The 19272-nt window shown below is 45.5% G+C and overlaps 1 protein-coding gene and 1 pseudogene across 4 annotated transcripts in view; one reads left to right on the top strand and one right to left on the bottom strand.

Annotated features, from left to right (window-relative positions):
• The window catches only part of HIRA (histone cell cycle regulator), a 90496-nt gene that overhangs the window by 48803 nt on the left and 22421 nt on the right, over positions 1-19272 (top strand). For all 4 annotated transcript variants that reach the window (XM_074321623.2, XM_074321621.2, XM_074321622.2 and 1 more), the window contains 7 exons: positions 729-890; positions 14073-14280; positions 14642-14746; positions 16432-16580; positions 17565-17726; positions 18357-18415; positions 18843-18948. In XM_074321623.2, coding sequence (XP_074177724.1) covers positions 729-890; positions 14073-14280; positions 14642-14746; positions 16432-16580; positions 17565-17726; positions 18357-18415; positions 18843-18948 — 951 coding nt within the window. The remainder of the gene's footprint in view (positions 1-728; positions 891-14072; positions 14281-14641; positions 14747-16431; positions 16581-17564; positions 17727-18356; positions 18416-18842; positions 18949-19272) is intronic.
• Positions 12393-13394, bottom strand: LOC141569234 (small ribosomal subunit protein uS2 pseudogene; annotated as a pseudogene).

Here is a 19272-nt window from a genome sequence, read left to right on the forward strand (position 1 = left end):
ACAGTTGGTCCTGCCATGTCCCTGGAGCCAAGGAGAAACTCGCCAGGATGCCTGCCAGGCATCTGGTGTGGGGTCCAGGCAGGTGGATGTGGTCAGGAGGAGGCCCAGTGGCTTTGGGACTCAGTGTGTGGGATGCACTTGGACACGCGGGGACATTGTTAGGCTCATGCCTGGGCTGTCCTTTCTCTGTGGAGTAGAAGGCAAGGGCTATAGGGTGAGCACTTGGAGGAGAGTGTGAAGAATGTGTAATTGTCACAGTGAGGTGGGAGGGGCCACCAGGGCGGAGGATGAAGGCCAGGAACAGACAGTGGCTTCAGGACCCCGGTGGGGGCGGGGCGTGGCGAGTTCTTAGTAGACCCATTGTTGACGTGGGAAATGCTGATGGTTGGAGTGGTTTGGGATGCTATATTCAGGTTGTGGGGATAGGGTCATATGGTGAGAAAAAGGGTTGTAAGAACCACTTTATAGGCCTCATGCTACCCCCAGAAGCTCTCAGAATGTGAGTGAATTTGCTCATAACCTCAGATAGCCAAACTTCCAGAATTTTAACACATTAAAATATTAAAGAAGTAGTCAGGAGTAGTAGATTATTACATCTTGAAGTTGTTTTTATAGAAGTTTGACATTTGTGCCCCTTCCACTTGGCTCCAGGTAATGCAAATCCTGGACTCCCAAATCCATGATGCGTTGTACTTGACATGCTCTGCCATTTTCTTCCCTCACCCCAGCGTGAACGCTACCTCGACTCCTGCTGCATTGTCCCCCTCCGTGTTAACAACCCCGTCCAAGATCGAACCCATGAAAGCGTTTGACTCCCGGTTCACGGAGCGGTCCAAAGCTACGCCTGGTGCTCCTGCCTTGACCAGTGTGACTCCAGCGGCCGTAGAAAGGTAGGTGGCGGCTGCGTGGAGCTCAGACTGGGAGGTTGCAATCTCGGGCTAGCAGTGCAGCGTCCACTCTGCCATCGAGCAGCATGCCTTCCCTGGAGGAGCAGACTCTGGTCTCTCTGTACTTGGGAGCCTCCGGCTCCAAGGATAAAGGATCGGCTGCTTCAAGTGGGAAGGTGGCTAGAAGGAGCCATGGGGGAGGACAGAGCTGGCACAGGGACTACAAGGCAACAGCATGACGGCTGGTCAGCGCAGAGGGTGTCCTGAGAATAATGTTGTTTGGATGGAGCCCAGTTTGCCCAGAAGAGCAGGAGGTTGGTTGGAGAGATGGAAGACTCTGAGACTGTGGCTGAGCTCTTGCAGGCCCTCTGCTACTTGCCCATTCTCTGTACCTCCCTTAGCGCACAGCAGCCGAGTCACATTGGGTGTAGTTCTTTATTTCTTGGAGTTGCGGGAGTCCTCCTCAGGTTTCCATTAGCACCGAGCTTCTCTGCTTCCTGGGGCAGCCTGCCACAGCATGGAGCTCACTGCACAGTCCAGTGAGGTGCGGGCTGGGAAAATTAGAATTGGATTGGGCCACCTTCCTCCACAGGGTCCAGGAGCTCAAGTGCTGTCCTCTCAGGGTTGCATCTCACCTTGAGGTGACTAGCGCTTAGCAGCCCTGGGCAGACACACCCTAGCCTGTGCCACCATCAGCCAATTGTGGGGATGTTGGTCACAGACTCTTGCAGTAGCTACATAGTCAGCAGGTGCTCAGTGAAGGGAGCATTTGTAATAAGACCTCTCCTTGCAGTAGACGATGTCTTGGTGCTAAAGCTGAAGTGTGCTGTCCCCAGGGCTTCAGTCATGTGATCTTGAAACTGCTTGTCTGATCAAGATTCTTGCTCCTTGGAGAACAGACTCTAGCACAGGAAGACTCGCTCTCTGAGTCAGCTTCTGTATCTATGACGTTGGTGTGGGCCTTGTATTCTACTCTGTAGTGTACAGATATTAGTGTACAGATATTCCATGTGATCTCTTTATCTAGCATAGGGAGAATCTGAAAACCTTCCTGCTGCTAAACACTTTGAAATGCTGGATGAACGGTAACATACATCCCTAAAACACATGACTAGTTCACAAGATAATAAGGGAAGTCCCCAGGAGCCAAAATCTAAGAGTGAACAAACCACCAGAGCAGTGCGCAGGCCCATACTGTGGGGGTTGGGCTGGGCTGGGCTGACATGGTGACCAAGGACCTTGAGTGTTAATGGCCACATGGATTAAAGAGAGGGCCTTGGGGGTTGGAACTAAGACACTAGCGTTAAGTCAAACTGCTTGAGAAAGTACACCTCCAGGGAAGGGGCACTGGAACAAATCTGACAGGTAGCATGAGAACCTGGCTGAGAAGTTGCCATGTCTCAGCCTGTCCTCTGGGTTAGGAAAACAGTCTTCCCCTGAGACCACCAGGATATCATCACAGGCCTGCCCCCAGGTGGATCGGGGATCAATTTAACATAGCCTGTGTCCTCAAAATCACCAAGCCAAGAAATGAACACAAAAGGAGAATCTGGTCTAATTAACACCCAGAGGCATTTGGCAAAGCAAATGCAAATCAGCCCTCCCAGGGACATTTCCCTGACTCCAGAAGGTGTAGCTTTCCCACCTGTGGAGAACTGCCTGAGATGGACTCAATCCAAAGTAACAACAAGGGAGCAAACAATGCGTTATGCACAAATGTCAGGAGACATAATGGACACAAGGTTTAAACCTCTGTAAACCTCTGGTCATAGAATTGTCAGATGAAGACTATAAAATAAATATGTTTAAAATAATCAATGACATGAAAGATAAAACAATGTGAGGAAAGATTAATGTACTTTCCCATATACAAGATTAACTCAAAATGGGTCAAAGAACTAAATGTAAGCGCTAAAACTTTAAAGCTCTTAGAAGAGAACATACATACGATGCAAATCTATGTGAGCTTTGGTAAGGCCACTGTTTCTAGATATGCTACCTAAAGCACAAGCAACTAAAGAAAAAATGGATTAGACTTCAAAATTTAAAACTTTTGCTCTTCAAAGAGCATGATCGGGGCAGCCAGTTTGCTCAGTGGTTAGAGCGCAGTGCTCATAATACCCAGGTCGCTGGTTCAATTCCCGCATGGGCCAATGAGCTGCGCCCTCCACAACTAGATTGAAAATAACAACGACTTGACTTGGAACTAATGGGTCCTGGAAAAACACACTGTTCCCCAATAAAAATTTAAGAAAGAAAGAAAAAAAAACACTCTCAACAGAATGAAAAGACAACCTACAAAATGCAAGAAAATATTTGCAAATCATATCTGATAAAAAAATTTGGTCCAAAAAGTATAAAGAACTCTTACAACTCAGCAATAAAAAGACTAATAACCCAACTTAAAAATGGGCAAAGGATTTGCATAGAAATTTCTCCAAAGAAGATATGCAATGACCAATAAGCACATAAAAAGACACTCAACATCGTTGGGCATCAGGAAAATGCAAATCAAACCCACAATGACATACCCACTAAGATGGCTAAATTCAAGAAGTCAGACAATAAAAAGTGTTGGTGAGGATAAGGCGATATCAGAACCCTCACAGATGGCTGGTGGAATTGTAAAATGGTTCCGCTTTAATAGAAGACAATCTGGCAGTTCCTCAACTGGTTAAACATCAAGTTACCGTTATGACCCAGCAACTCCACACCCAAGTATATAACAAAGAGAATTGAAAACATGTTCATGCAAAAATTTGTATACAAATGTTCGTATCAGTATTACTTATAGTAGCCAAAAAGTGAGAACAATCCAAATGTTCAAGTAAAGAATGGATTTTTAGAAGGTGGTATGTCCATTCAATATAATATTATTTGGCAATAAAAAAGAATGGAATACTTATATGTGCTACAACGGGATAAACCTTGAAAACATTATGCTAAGTGAAAGAAGCCAGTCACAAAGGACCACATATTGTATGATTCCATTTACAGAAGGTGCCAAAAAATGTATACACAGTTTCAGAAAGGAAAACTGTATTAAAATTGTAGTACTCAATATACACCATTAACAAAACATGAATGCAAGTCACCTTTGACTTCTGCAATTACAAGAGGTGCTCAAAGTGGTTACCATCAGTGTCCAGACACTTCTGATTATGGCGAACTACTGCTTGAGCAATGTTGACTAAAGTGTCCACTTGTATACATTTATTTGGCACCCCCCTGGTATATTAAATGTTTGAAATAGACAAATCCATAGAGATAGAAAGTAGATTAGTTGTTGCCCGGGGCTGAGAGGAAGGGAGGATGGGATGAGTGCTGATTGGTACAGTTTATCTTGGGATTGTGAAAATGCTCTGGTGTTAGATAATGGTGATGACTGCTTATGAATATACTAAAACCAACTAAATTCTGTAATTTAAAATGGTGACTTTTATGGTACAAGTGTACCTTGCTTTATTGCACTTCGCAGATACTGCATTTTTTTACAAATTGAAGGCAAAACCCTTTTCTACCAGCAAAAATATTATGAGTCACTGAAGGCTCAAATGATGGTTAGCATTTTTTAGCAATAAAGTATTTTTAAATTAGGGTATATACTTGTTTTAGACATAATGAGATTGCACACTTAATAGACTGCAATATAGTGTAAACATAACTTATGTACAGTGAGAAACCAAAAATTCAGGTGACTCACTTTTTTGTGGTATTTGCTTTGCTTCAGTGCTCTGGAACTGAATCTGCAGTATCTCGAAAGTATGCCTGTATGTGAATTTTAGCTCAATAAAAAATGAATAAGGCCAGGTATATCTGCAAATGAACCAAAAGGAGGAGAGGCTAGAGATAGGTGGGCAGAGGAAGGGGTCTGTGTACACCTGGCAGGAGTTCCCCAAAGAGTGTATGTTATGGGGCAGTTGTTGAGGGAATAGCTGATGTTTCATAGGCTTAATAGAAGTGTTGAAACCCCAGTTTTGGAAATGGTGTGAGTTCTAAATAGTAAATAAAACTCAATCTCCACCTTAGAGGAAACCATAGAGCACCATAGACAGAAATTCCTTCTGTTCACTGAGGAAGCTACCTGTTTGCCTTGCAGATTTCCATGGCCCTTGTTATATCATTTCCTATCTCTTGGGGAGTGCACATCCTGATTTGAAAAAGCACAGAGGATACCCCTTGAATCGGGCTGTGAGAAGACAAAGTCTTAACTGCATGACCTGGGCCCTGATGCTACCAGGGTTGGCCCCTCATGAGCCATGTCTTCAAGGTCTTACGAGACCTTTCAGCCATACATAGAGCTCCAGCAAGACTGTAAAATAAGGGCCATCAAGTTTGCCCTTCTCAGCTTTTCACTTGAAAGTGGCAGTAAGTGAGCATAGTCTTAGAGCTGAGCTTCCTGCTTCAAGACAGCAGGATGTTTGGTGAGATTCCAAGAGCCTGGTGCTAGATTCTAAGAGGACGTTATGGTTGGATCCTCATATGAGGAAAGTGAAATAAAACAAAGCATAGATAGCGTCTTCAATAAAGGCTTAATACAGAAAATGCAGCTTTCTAGATACGGTTGTTTCTTGCATCGATCCTCAGTAAAAGCCGGGATGGACCCTTTAAAACACCCATCATTGGAGGTTTTCCATTGGGGCACAGTGTCACGTGGTTAGGAATAGCACTTTGAGCCATATATCCTGTAGTTAGTACCAGCTCCCCACTTCGAGGTGGGGTGATCTTGAGCAAGACACGTAGCCTTTCCAAACCATCTCCCAGGCAGAATGGCTCTCCAGAGCACCTGCCTCAGGAGATGTGTCTTGAGGACTGAAGAGGGGGAACATGTCCTGGTCCTGTGCTCACAGTGAGCAGCACATGTCAGCTCCTGCTGTCGCTTCTTCATTGTACCTCATGATGGTGGGGCAGTGAGGTCCCTGCAACCTGACTGGAACTTCTTAGCCAAGAGCCTCAGGTGAGGCTGAGGAACAAATGCTAGCCTCCCAGATGCAGGAAGGCAGTCGTGGGTGAACCTGTGGGTCTTCCACTCCACGTTGCCCTAAGGCTGGATATCAGTGAGAAGCACAGAGAGGGCCGAGGTGGCCTAATCAGACATTTGTAGCCTAGGATGGAGCCCGTTTGCCAGGCGGGCAGCTGCTGCAGAGCCACAGCCCAGTGCTCCTAGGAGTGCTGGAGACCCTGGTACAGGTGCACAGGGGCTGGAAGGTGCAATTCTCAGTGGGCTTCTGGGCTCGGGGCCCCTGAACAGGGTGTCAGGCAGAGGCAGGAGGTGGGGAGACTACCGAGGGCTCTTACAGAGGTCCCAGCCCTAGAGAGTGGGCAGCATGAGCTGGGGCAGTGTCAAGCAAAGTGAGGTTCATGGGCCAGTGTTGTGAGCTCAGAAAGTGGTCAAATAATTTAGAAACTTACACGACAGTTTGACATTGCTGTGACAGTCTTACTGTATTTTATACAACCATTGTTACACAAAAGTCTGAAAATTTTAGAAAAGATTTTTAAAAGGATTTTGGGAAACACTGACTTATGGTTTCCAGAACATCAAACTACACCCAGAAGTGGATGCTTTCACCTGTTATAGGACATCAGAAATGGGGAGCAGGCTCTTTGGTTTCATGGAGCAAAGTCGGGTTCCTGGGCTTTCCCAGTTTTTACATGGGTACAAATGGATAGAATTCAGGATTGTACACATTGGCACACCGATCCATATTTCTATGACCTGGGCTACGAGTAGGAAGAACAGCAGAAGACAGTGCCCAGAGGAGGGGCTACCAGGTCTTGGGCTCTCGCTCACACCTGCTGGTTACCAGAGAGAAGGCAGGCAGTGGTAAGGGCTCTCGGGCTCCAGGCAGGAGTGTAATTCACAGTGAACGCCTGAGGAAAGGAGTTCAGTGATGGTGTCTTTGACCCAGGGATTTTGTCACGTCCAGGGATGTTTATTACAGCATTATAATAGAGAACATTTACCCAACATCCTTGAAAGACAAGTGTTGAGGAAATAAACTATTGGTTATTTAGCTTCTCATTAATATTTATGAAGACTGAAGAACTATGGAAAAATAATTCAGGTGGAGTGTTATTAATACAAAGTCTTCACAAACTCTTCCAAGAAATAAAAGAGGAGAGAACATTTCCCAATTCATTCTATCAGGCCAGTATCATCAGGATACCAAAAGCAGACAAAGATATCACAAGAAAAGAAAAACTACAAACCAATATCTCTTATGAATATGGACACAAAAATCTTCAAAAACACATAGCAATATATAAAAAGAAGCATGACTGGGCAGCTGGATGGCTCAGCCGGTTAGAGCGTGAGCTCTCAACAACAAGGTTGCTGGTTCAATTCCCGCATGGGATAGTGGGCTGTGCCCGCTGCAACTAAAGATTGAAAATGGCAACTGGACTTGGAGCTGAGCTGCGTCCTCCACAACTAGATTGAAGGACAACGACTTGGAGCTGATGGGCCTGGAGAAGCACACTGTCCCCCAATATTCCCCAATAAAAATTGGGAAGAAAAAAAAAGCATGACCAGCTAGGATTGATCTCAGAAATGCAGTTTGTTCAACATATAAAAATCAATTCATGTAATACACTATCACTAGGGAAAACAAACAAACACCACATGATCAAACAAACTCCAGCACCTATTCATGATGTAAATTAAAAAAAAAAAAAAAGAAAACTTGGCATACTAGAAGATAGAAGGTAACTTCCCCAATGATAAAGGGAATTTTTGAAACACCCATAAGTAATATTATGCTTAATGGTAAAAGAATGGGTGCTTTTCCCCTAAGATCAGGAACAAGACAAGGATGTCAGCTGTTGCCATTTCTGTTCAACACTGTACTAGAGTTTCTAGACTAAATCATTTAATTAAGACCTGAAATTAAGACAATTCTATTTACAACAGCATGAAAAAAGAATAAAATGCTTAGGAATAAATTTAACAAATAATTAAAGTGTAAGTATAAAACTTATACTCTGGAAACTACAACACATTGTTGAAAGAAATTAAGGAAGACCTAAATAAATGGAAAGACAATCCATGTTCATAGAATAGAAAAAATATTGTTAAGATGGTAGTACTCCCCAAATTGACCTACAGATTTAACACAGTTCTTTCAGAATTTCAGCTTGCTTCTTTTTTAAGAAATTGAAAAGCTTATCCCAAAATTCATGTGGAAACTCAAGGGCCCCAAAATATCCAAACAGTCTTGGAAAAAAAAGAGCAAAGTTGGAGGACTCACACTTCCTGATTTGAAACCTAAATACAAAGCAATAATAATCAAGACAGTGTGGTACTAGCAGAAGAGTAGACATAAGATCAAAAGAACAGAAGTGAGAGTCCAGAAATAAACCCACATGTCTATGTTAGCTATAGGTTTTTTGTTGATATTCTTTATCAAGTTGAGAAGTTCTACTCTATTCCTAGTTTGACAAGAGGTTTTTATCATGTCTGGATGTTTGGTTTTTGTCATACGCTTTTTCTGCATCTATTAATATGATTTTAAGACTTTTCTTCTTTAGCCTTGTTAGATATGATGGATTATATTAATCAATTTTGAATGTTGAACCAGTAATAAATCTCATTGGTCATTTTGTATAATTCTTTTTGTACATTGTTGGATTCAACTTGCTAATATTTTGTTGAGGATTTTGTATTTATGTTCATGAGAGATATTGGTCTACATTTTTTCTTTCTTGTAATGTCTTTATTTGGTTTTGGTATTAGGGTAATGCTGGCCTCCTAGGAGTTAGGACTTATTTCCTCTGCTTCTATTTTCTGGAACAGATTGTAGAGAATTTGTTTATTTTCTAACTTAAATGTTCAGTAGAATTCACCAGTAAAAACTGCCTGGGTTTGGTGCTTTCTTTCTCAGAAGGTTATAAATTGTTGGTTCAATTCCTTTAATAGATATAGGCCTATTTAGATTAGTTATTTTTCCTTGTTTAGGTGGATTTTAGTTTTTCAAGGAACTAGTCCATTTTGTCCAAGTTATCAAATCTATGGGTATAGACTTGTTTGTAATATTCTTTTATGATCCTTTTATTGTCCATGGGATCAGGAGTGAGGGTCCCCTTTCATCTTTGATATTAGTAATTTGTGTCTTCTTTTTTCTTGGTTTTGTATTGATCCCTTTAAAGAACCAGTTTTTTATTTCATTGATTTCTCTCTGTTGTTTTCGATTTAATTGACTTCTGCTCTAATTTTTATGATTTATTTCCTTTCTGCTTACTTTATGTTATTTTCCTGATTATTACATTAATATTATATTGTCATTTTTTGGTTATTTTCTGCTTTCTTCTGCTTATTCATTTTTTCTAGTTCCTAAAGGTGAAGTTTAGATTTTTTTTTAATTTCAGGTATTTCTTTTTTTCAGATCTATACACTCTCTACTGTAAATTTCCCTCTAAGCACTGCTTTCACTGTATCCCACATATTTTGACAAATTCTATTTTCATTTTCATTTAATTCAATATTTTAAAATTTCTCTTGAGACTTTTTCTCTTACCCATGCGTTATTGTAGAAGTGTATTGTTTAAACTCTGGGAGTTTTCTACGTGTGTTTCTGTTACTGATGTCTGGTTTAATTCTGTTGTGGTCTGGAAGCATATTTTGTATGATTTTTATGCTTTTAAATTTGTTAGACTGTTTTATGACCCAGAATATGGTCTACCTTAGTGGGGAATAGTCCATGTGATCTTGAGATGAATGTGTATTGTGCTATTGTTGAATGAGATATTTTTAAAATGTCAATTAAATCTAAATGAATGATGGTACTGTTCAGTTAATTTTGTCCTTATTGATTTTCTGTCTGCTGGATCTTTCAAATACTGTTAGAGGTATGTTGAAGTCTCCAACTGTAGTAATGGATTTGTCTAGTTTTCCTTGCAGTTCTATCAGTTTTGCCGCATGTATTTTGTTTGACCTGTTAGGCATTTGTACATTAAGGATTGCTATGTCTTCTTGGAAAATTGACCTTTTTATCCTTGACAGTTTTCCTTACTCTGATGTCTGCTTTGTCTGAAATTAATATAGCTACTCCAGCCTTTTTTTAGTGTTAGTATGGCCTATTTTTCTCCATCCCCTCCTTTTTTAATAGCCTTTATTTTTTTACAGCTGTTTAAGGTTCACAGCAAAATCGAACAGAAAGTACAGAGAGGTCTCATATACCCCTCTGCCTCCACTATCAACATCCCGTATCTGAGAGGTACATTTGTACAAGTGATGAACCTACATTGACATCATTGTCACCCAAAGTTCATAGTTTACATTAGGGTTCACCTTTAGTGTTGTACCTTCTGTGGGTTTGGACAAATGTATGATGGCATGAATCCACCAGTATATATCATATAGACTAGTGTCACTGCCCTAAAAATCCTGTGTTAGCTACCTATTCATCCTTCCCTCCCCCTGATCCCTGGTAGCCACTGGTCTTTTTATTGTGTCTATAGTTTTTTTCTTTTTCAGAACATCATATAGTTAGAACGATCCCTTTACTTTTAATTTATCTGTGTCTTTATCTTTAAACTGAGTTTCTTGTAGACAATGTATATTTGGGTCTTCTTTTTCATCCTTTTTGTCAGTCCCTGTCTTTTAACTGGTATATTTAGAACATTCACATTTAAAGTTATTATTGATATAGTTGAGTTGGATTAATAGCTACCATAGTTTTAATCGTTTCTAGTCATTGCACTTGTTCTTTGTTTCTTTTTGTTGTTTTGTTGTTATTTCCCCTCCTTTTCTGCTTTCTCTGGTTTTAATTGAGTAATTTTTATGTGATTCTGTTTCCTCTCCGCTGTTTCATGTTATCTCTTAGCATTATCTAAGAGTATCTTAGAAGTTTAGATAATGTGTCTCTTACATTATCTCTCTTAGCATATCAATTATACTGATTTTCAAATTTATTTTAGTGGTAGCCCTACAGTTTGCAATAAACATTTATAACTAATCTAAATACACTTTCAAATAACATTTACCACTTAAGAGTAGTACCTTATAACAGAGTATTCCTAATTTTTCTTTTCCATGCCTTATAACATTACTACATTTATGTATTTCACTTATTCATAACTACAATCATCCAATACATTGTTGCTGTTACTACTTTGAACAAAAGTTATCCTTTTAATTAAGAATAAGAAAAATAAGGTTTGTGTTCATTTATGCCTTCTCTGATACTCTTCCTTCGTGCAGATCTGAGTTTCTAACCTATATCACTTACCTTCTCGCTGAAGAATTTTTTTTAACATTTTTTACAAGGCAGATCTGCTGGCAACAGATTCCCTCTGTTGTTTTTTTCATTTGTTCTTGTCTGAGAAAGTCTTCATTTCTCTTTTACTTTTGAAGTACAATTTCACTGGATAGAGAATTCAAGGTTAGTGATTTGTTTTCTTTTTTAAAACACTTTAAATATTTCATTTCACCTGTTTTTTGCTTGAATGCTTTTCTTAAGAGAAGTCTGATGTACTTCTTTTTTCTTGGCCTTCTATGCCTTTTTTTTGGCATAGGTAAGGTGTTCTTTCTCCTCGGGCTTCTTTCATGATTTTTTTTTGTCTTTGGTGTTCTGCAGTTGGTATATGTTATGTGTCTGTGTAGAGTTTGGGGTATTTATCCTGCTTGGTGTTCTTTGAGCAACTCAGATCTGTGGTTTGGTATCTTTCATTAATTTTGAAAAATGCTCAGCTATTATTAGTATATTATTATTATCCTCAGCTATTATCACTCTTATTAAATTTTCTCAGCTTATAGTACCCATTTGTTCTTGTATGTTGTCTAGCTTTTTCCATAAATGCCCTTAGCACGTAGTTATTTAAAATCTTAGCCTGGTAATTCCAGAATCTCTACCACATCCAACTCTGTTTCTGATGCTTGCATCATCTCTTAAGACTGTGTTTCATTTGTTTATTTTGTTTGTTTGTTTGATTTTGTTTTTTCTTTTATCATTCCTTGTAATTCTTTTTGTTTAAAAGTGGACATAATGTACTACGTAATAGGAACTAAGGTAAAAAGGCTCTTGGTACGAGGTTTTGTTTATCTGGGTAAGAGTTAGGCTTGGTTTACTGTTTCCTGTAGTTGTAGGGGTCAGAAGCTTCAATTTCCTCCAGTGTCCTTGTTTTTGTTTTTTGTTGTCTTTGATTTTCCCTAGAAACTCCTTGTTAAATAGAGTTGATATCTTGCAGCTCTCTTAGTTGTAATCTGCTGTTTATCATACTGGAGCCCACTTGATTTCGTGGTGAAGTACTGGGGAGGAGAAGCTTTCTATAATCTCTTATTATTTTGTTGGACCAGAGTCCCTAGGCAATGACCTTCAGAAGAGTTCCTTCCTTCTTTTTTCTTTCTTATTTCTTTCTTCCTTCCTTCCTTCCTTCCTTCCTTCCTTCCTTCCTTCCTGCCTGCCTGCCTGCCTGCCCTCTCTCTGTCTCTGTCTCTCTCTCTCTCTCTTTCTTTTTTTAACTTTTAGAAACTGTTTGTTTTCTGTCAGTCTCATTTCTATTTTTCTATTTGCTTGAGAGTTTGTGGAAGAACAGCTTAGGACGCTCAGTGGTTGTTCCTCCCCGTTCAGCGGCCTGAGCAGTAGGGGCTGCAGACCAGTCCTCAGTGGCAGCTGACACTCCTGTCTTCGGTAGGAAACTGCTGAGTAGACACAGAGAGCACTGCTGGCCTTCAGACCAGTCTGCGTCCTCAGGTTGAGCAGCAGTGAACTTGGGAGCTGGAGCAGTCCATTCACCTTGAAATTCCTCCTTGGTCACAGCCTCTTCAGCAGCAGCCTACTCTTCCCTTTCAATCTCCTAAGGGTCTCTGGAGAAGTAGAAATCAGGCTTGACCTCCCATCAGTGCTCGCAGGAAATGGTGCCACGCATGCGCAGAACTTCCCGGGCCAGCATCGACCACATTAGACCCACGGAGTGAGCGCCCTTGTTGCTGCGAGGGATGGCCATGTCCACATAGCGCAGAGGAGAGTGTTACACAGAGCAGTGGTCGGCAGGCTGACACAAGGCCTCTGTGAGAGGCCGGTGGTCAGCCCGGGGATGGGTAACCACCGGGAGTCTCGGCTCCCAGGAGGCTGCCAGGATCTGGTTAGTGAAGGTCCCAGGAGTGAAGCGGCCATCAATAGGAGTGGCTCCGGTGGCAGCAGCAAACTTCAGCACAACTCGCTGACCAGTATTCTTGGACGATATGACACTGACATCAGCCGGATTTTCAGTGTCAGCAATGGCACGAGCAGCCAGCAGAAGCTTCTCCCAGGTTCTCTTTAGATTTATGCATGTGATGTAGATGCCATCACTTTTCCGTTTGTAGATGTACTACTGTTCCATTTGGAACTCAAGGTTGGTGCCACTTAAGTGGGTTCCTGCTGCAAGGAATTTGAGGACGTCCTCTTCCTTCATTTACAGGATATCAGAGCTCTGGACATTGTGAAAGATTCTCTTTAAGTTACATGGGAACCAAGAACACCACCATATAGGTCCCTTTCTAGGTAGTGTGGAAAGCCAGAAGCATTTCTTAGCGCATGTGCATGGGTAAGGCTAGGCTGGAGTTAGTTAATTGCCCTCGCTGCAGGGCCCACACGGCTCCAGTAAAGTAGTTTCCCTGAGGGCATGCTTTCGTTAAGGAGAACAGAACTCTGGGTATGTTTCAAAATGGTTAATATCCCCCATCCTTCAACCCAGAGCGCACAAGGGCAGTACTCCATCCCTCATCTTCACCCATAAGAACCTTTTGGCACGCCTGGAGGTAACACCACCAAAAGTATGGGTGCGCTTCTACCACTAAGTCTCCAGGAGTTTCAACTCGCCCGCCAGCCCAAACTTGGCCTCCAACAATGTATCTTACCTTTTAAGTCTTCCTGCTGGTTAGGATTCCAGGGGCTCTGCTCCCAGTGAGCTGGTTTGTCAGTTTGGTTTTGTCTGCCTGTCTCTCCAGTTTTCAGGGTAGTGGTTTGCCCTATCATCTCACTTCTCTAATCTAAGAAGACTTGTTGATTTTCAGTTTGTCAGCTTTCCTCTTTCTTTGAGAATGAGAATGATGACTTCCAAAGGCCTTTGTATGTTAGAGCAGAAACCATAAATCCTCTCCTGCTTTTTAAATATATGAACTTTTTGGGATAAGTATGGATTTTACGAATTATTATAAATGAATAGCCATGTTGAAAAAGCCGTGGGTCTGTGTTTGTGCAGGTTGAAAGAGCAGAACCTTGTTGTGAAAGAGCTGAGGCCCCGGGACCTCCTGGAGAGCAGCAGTGACAGTGATGAGAAGGTCCCTGTGGCCAAGCCCTCCTCACTCTCCAAGCGAAAACTGGACCTTGAGGTGGAGACAGTGGAAAAGAAGAAGAAAGGGAGGCCTCGGAAGGACACTCGGCTCATGCCAATGTCTCTGTCTGTCCAGGTGAGGCCAGCTGGCCTTGCTGCCTCCCCCAGCCCACCTGTTGGGCTAGCGCAGTGCTCGAGTCTGCATGTGCCCAAGTGGGAGAAGGGAGAAGGGTGGCAGTGGGCCTCCTCAGTGTAGGAACAGCTGCTTGGACATGCATTCCCCTGGAGGTGGCATGGAGGCCTGCCCGAACGTCCCCCTGGCGTCGGCCACCTCACCTGTAAGGTGGGATCACTGGAGTGTTCTTCTGCACAGGTGTCCTTGCATAGTGGGTGGGAATGCCTGGGGAGCAGGCCTACCTCCCCTTCAGTGACTCGCCTTTACCTGACACTGCCCTACAGTGCTGGGAAGGGGCTCAGGGACATTTCTGCTCTTGCAGTCCCCAGCTGCCCTGACCACAGAGAAGGACACCGTGTGTTTGTCTGTACCAGCACCTGCCCTGAAGCTGCCCATGCCTGGCCCCCAGAGAGCATTCACCCTCCAGGTGAGCAGGCTTCCTGCCTCTCCCTCACCCCCTCCGCCTCCTCTTCTCCCCCCCCCCTCTCCTTTCTCCCCCAGTATAAATCCTGAATTGTCATAGACAGGGCTACTTTCCAGTGGCCCTCCATCACCTTCTGCCGGAAGTTGTAGTTGATCAGGGAAACCACCAGTCTTATCAGCAAGATCACTACCTTCTTCTCCAGGAGCCCCCTTGCTCCTCCCACCCCTCACCCCTATTTTCTCCTGTGTGGCTTTTCCTGTCAGAGTCTTTGCCGCCGTCTTCTGGATGGCCAGCTCCTTCAAGACTTGTCTCAGGTGTCCCTTATCCTGGAAGGCTCCTTGCGCTCCATACTCGGGCCTGGGCAGCCTCAGGCTCGCTGCCCATTGGACTGTGTGGTAGTGGTTGTCTCCCGACCAGCCCACTGGCCCTGTTCACTTCCCAGAGCCCAGCATGGAGTTGTCATCAGAGCTATTTGAGCTCTCAGAGTGGAAGCTTGTAACCATGTGCTTGTTCAAAACCCAGTTTTATTATTTTTGAACAAATAACCCTTTATACCCAGAGGCTCAGTAGTCACTCAGTCCAGCACCTGTGCAAGACCTTTGCACATGCTGTCCCCTCACACCCTTTGTACCTCAGCTCAGGTTGTAGCTCAGTGGGAAACTTTTTAGGACCTCACATGCAGGTCACTTCCCACTGGCCGCACACTGCTGTAACCCAGCTTGGTCCTCGTGGGGTGCTGGAGAGCACGTGTTTGCCATTCCTGCCACAGAGCCTTCTGGGCCTAAGGGCAGGGACCCACATGGATTGTTTTTGTTGATGTGAGCAGAGGCAGGGCGCACAACCCCTGCTCCCAAACTCCTCCACCTTCTCCTGGGGCTTCACCACTGAGTGCTGCGTGGGGCCGTACTTGGTTTCTGGGGGCCTGTGAAGGGAGCCTGGTTCCCGGCCATATATGGCCCTCTGCCCCCACTCACTCACTCGCCTGGCCTCATGAGTGCACACTGTTAAACCACTCTGCCTGGTTTCCCATACAGAATGTCTGTCAGTCATCTCCTCGGACATGAAAGAGGAGGCTGAGCCGGGCACTAAACTAGGCATTTCTACACGTGCTCTTCCAGGGACACTCCCGTGAGGTTGGGCTCCGATAAGCAGACTGAGGCTCACTACCAGAGGAACTAGAGAGGACTCTGGGTTTTCTAGGCTTTTCCTTTAGGCACTGGCACAGACTGTTATTGCCAAGCACTGCAATCTTTGAAGACAATCAAGTAGGAGGCAAGAGACCCATGTCTCACTCCCAGCTCTGTCCCCAGCTGGCTGTGGTCCCGGGGAGTGTGCTCGGGGACAAGTCACGTGCCTTGTCTGCATGCTCCCTTGTGAGAGGAGGTGGTGGTTTAGAAGGCTCTGGGGACTTTAGCTCTGACACCACTTCTCTGTTCTGTTGTATGGATGACAGGCACAAACCAGCTCCCAGCATTCGTCCTGCCCTGACGGGCCATACATCCTGCCCTCCATCTTGTTACTGCCCCCACCACTACCCGTCTGTTGGCCAGCCAGCTCTGTCTATCTCTTGTGTCTTCCCCGGCCTCAGGCCCAGGCTGTGGGCCTCTAAGCATCTCCCCTGTTCTTCACCCAAATCTGGTGGGCTCGCTAGTGCCTGAAAAGAATGTTGTTTGCTTTCCTCCGTTCAGGTGAGCTCCGACCCCTCCATGTACATTGAGGTGGAGAATGAAGTGACAGCTGTGGGAGGAGTGAAACTGAGCCGCTTGAAGTGTAACCGGGAAGGGAAGGAGTGGGAGACGGTGCTCACCAGCCGGATCCTCACTGCCGCTGGTAGCTGGTAAGGGTGAGGGTCTTCGCCTGGCCCAGCTTTTCATGTGAAGCAAGCACTGCAGCGCTGTGTGGTGCTGTTGCTGCCTGGGGGGATTCACAGCTCCCATGAGGCCTGCACTACGCCTTCTCCAGCCTGAGCGTGTGCATCTTCCATCTCAGTCCCTGCAACACCCAGTGAAGTTGGCGTCATCCCCATGGAACAGATGGGGAAACTTGGGTGCTAGAGGCTCACCCAAGCTAGGATTTCCACCCAGGTGTTCTGATTCCCTTGTCTGGCCAGATTCCTGAAGTCTCAGGTTCTAGGCTGAGTCTCTGACTTGGGCTGGTTCTTTCTGTGAACCCCGGATTTTAATTTCTGACTGTCCCCTGAGTCCCCAGCTCAGTCCTTCTGAGATTCTGCACTTTGCGGGAAGACCTTAATTCAGTGTTAGACATCCAGTGTCTCCCATGGGCTCCTGGACTGCGATCCTTGGAAGCTGTCCCTGCACGATCCTCTCCCACCCCAGCTGGAAAGGCCTTCTGAGCACACAGCTGGCTTTCCCTATGGAGACGCACTCCATCATTCCCACACTTCTCCTGGCCTGTCTTGGCAGAGGCCTCCTCAGGACTAGTCTGGCTAGTTGTAGCCAGGAGACTGTCAAGTGGGTGCTGTGTGGCCTCATAGGACAAGTAAGGTGTGCTTTCTGGGTCACAGTCAGTGCAGTGATCCCCTGAAGCACCCACCCCCCCAGGGTCAGCATTAGGGTGAGCGCAGAAAAGCTGAGCAGCATTGGTGGGGAGGAGAACAGTCTCCAAAGAGGGGTCTCAGGTTCTGTCAGCCCTGCTGCTGCTCCCTGCTCCAGTCTTCATGGCAGGCCCTGTCCCTGCCTTTCCTGCTGCTGCACGCACGTAGGCGCAGGTGCAGGCAGAGGGAAGGCTCTGCATCTTGGGGCTGCTGCCTCTGCCACAGCACCTGACCTTCCTGACATCTGTCCCCTCTCTGCCTTCTCAGTGACGTGGTGTGTGTCGCCTGTGAAAAGAGGATGCTGTCAGTGTTCTCCACCTGTGGTCGCCGCCTCCTCCCTCCCATCCTCCTGCCATCCCCAATCTCCACGTTGCACTGCACGGGCTCCTATGTCATGGCACTCACTGCTGCAGCCACACTGTCTGTCTGGTAAGACACAGGCCTGGGCTGAGTTTGGCTCCAGGCAGGCAGGATGGGGCTGTGCAGCTTCCCTTCACTGTAGGAACAAGGAAGGCAGTGGAGGAGGCCACTTAGTAGACGTGCCCTTGGGCCCTGCTGGCATGGGGGTCTTACCAGCCAAAGAGACCCTGAGCAGTCGGAAATTGCTTGTGATGGCCACCCTGTATGGGGGGGGGGGGGCGGGAAGGGGCGGGATGGGAAGTGGGATGCAAGTGGACGTGGGGCAGGCTGCGCACCCCTGCCGCCGTCCGTATGGGAGCAAACCACACGATAGAGCACAATGCCTAATTGCATGTGCCAGGGTCCTTATGTGGGGTAATTAGAAATGGGATCTTAGCTGCACAGCATGGCCACACATCTCCCAAAGTTGGTGTGGCGGTCGTGGCGAACCCCACAGCTCTGTTGCCTGAGCCCTCTGCTATTAGACTTGTATGGAGGGAGTACAGTGGCACATGGGAGCAGAAGCCACTTTTAGGCCAGAGCCCCTCGCAGGAGGCCGGGCTGGTGTGCACCAGGGACCGTGGAGCAGGAGTCTGAGCACCGAGGCGCGCTCTGATGCATTTACACAGACTGGAGAGTAAGCTGTTCCTCTCATCCTAGGGATGTTCACAGACAGGTGGTTGTGGTGAAAGAAGAGTCTCTACACTCCATCTTGGCAGGTAACCGGCAGTGGGCCGCCCATGGTCCCCTGTGGGTGGAGAGGGGGTAGGGCAGGGCAGCTCAAGTCCGAGGTCTGACATGGAAGGGCCCCCTCAGCCTAGACAGAGAAGTATAGCCAGGTTCTGGGCCCAGCCCAGCGTATTCATTGTGGCAGGGGGTTGCAGTTACGTTGCAAGGAGCTATAGTCTCTCTGGGGCATATCTGAATGGGTCCTTGAGAGGTGACAAAAAGACAGAAAGAACCTGGTGGGTGGCAGTGAGAACAGTAGTCGCAGAGCAGGGCAGAGACTCCGTTGTTGCTGAGTCAGTATTACGGTGCCTGTTGCTGGGACTGTGGGAGCTATGGCTCAGATTTCTCCTTTGGTGCATGTGCAAGCACTTGGTGATCAGAACACACTCGGAACCCATGCTCTTGGTGTCTCCCCAGGAAGTGATATGACAGTGTCACAGATCTTGCTGACACAGCACGGAATCCCAGTGATGAACCTGTCCGATGGGAAGGCATATTGCTTTAATCCATCACTTTCTACATGGTAAGCAACTCACCCCCCAGCCCAACCCCCCGGGAGAGTGTCCGTCTGAGCTGGAGCCCAGAGCAGCAAGCAGAGGCTGTCCTGGTGGTCAGGCCTGCCTGTCTCGGCTTCTCCTGAGAGTGGGCTCTGTCTGCTGGAAGGGACAGAGCTCAAACCTATATAGGTCCCACTGTCCCCGTGAAAGGCTGGTGGCCCACAGCCTCTCCGCTCTCCGAACCCATGCACAGAGGCACTTTCCTTTGTCTGAATTGTTCTCTGGGATCACTTTGGAATAAGCATTTGAAGATTTTTATGGTTGTAAATATATATTTTCAGCCTGGCCCC

The sequence above is a fragment of the Rhinolophus sinicus genome, chromosome 9, assembly GCF_057876585.1.
Source record: "Rhinolophus sinicus isolate RSI-liver-muscle chromosome 9, RSI-T2T, whole genome shotgun sequence".
Classification (NCBI taxonomy): domain Eukaryota; kingdom Metazoa; phylum Chordata; class Mammalia; order Chiroptera; family Rhinolophidae; genus Rhinolophus; species Rhinolophus sinicus.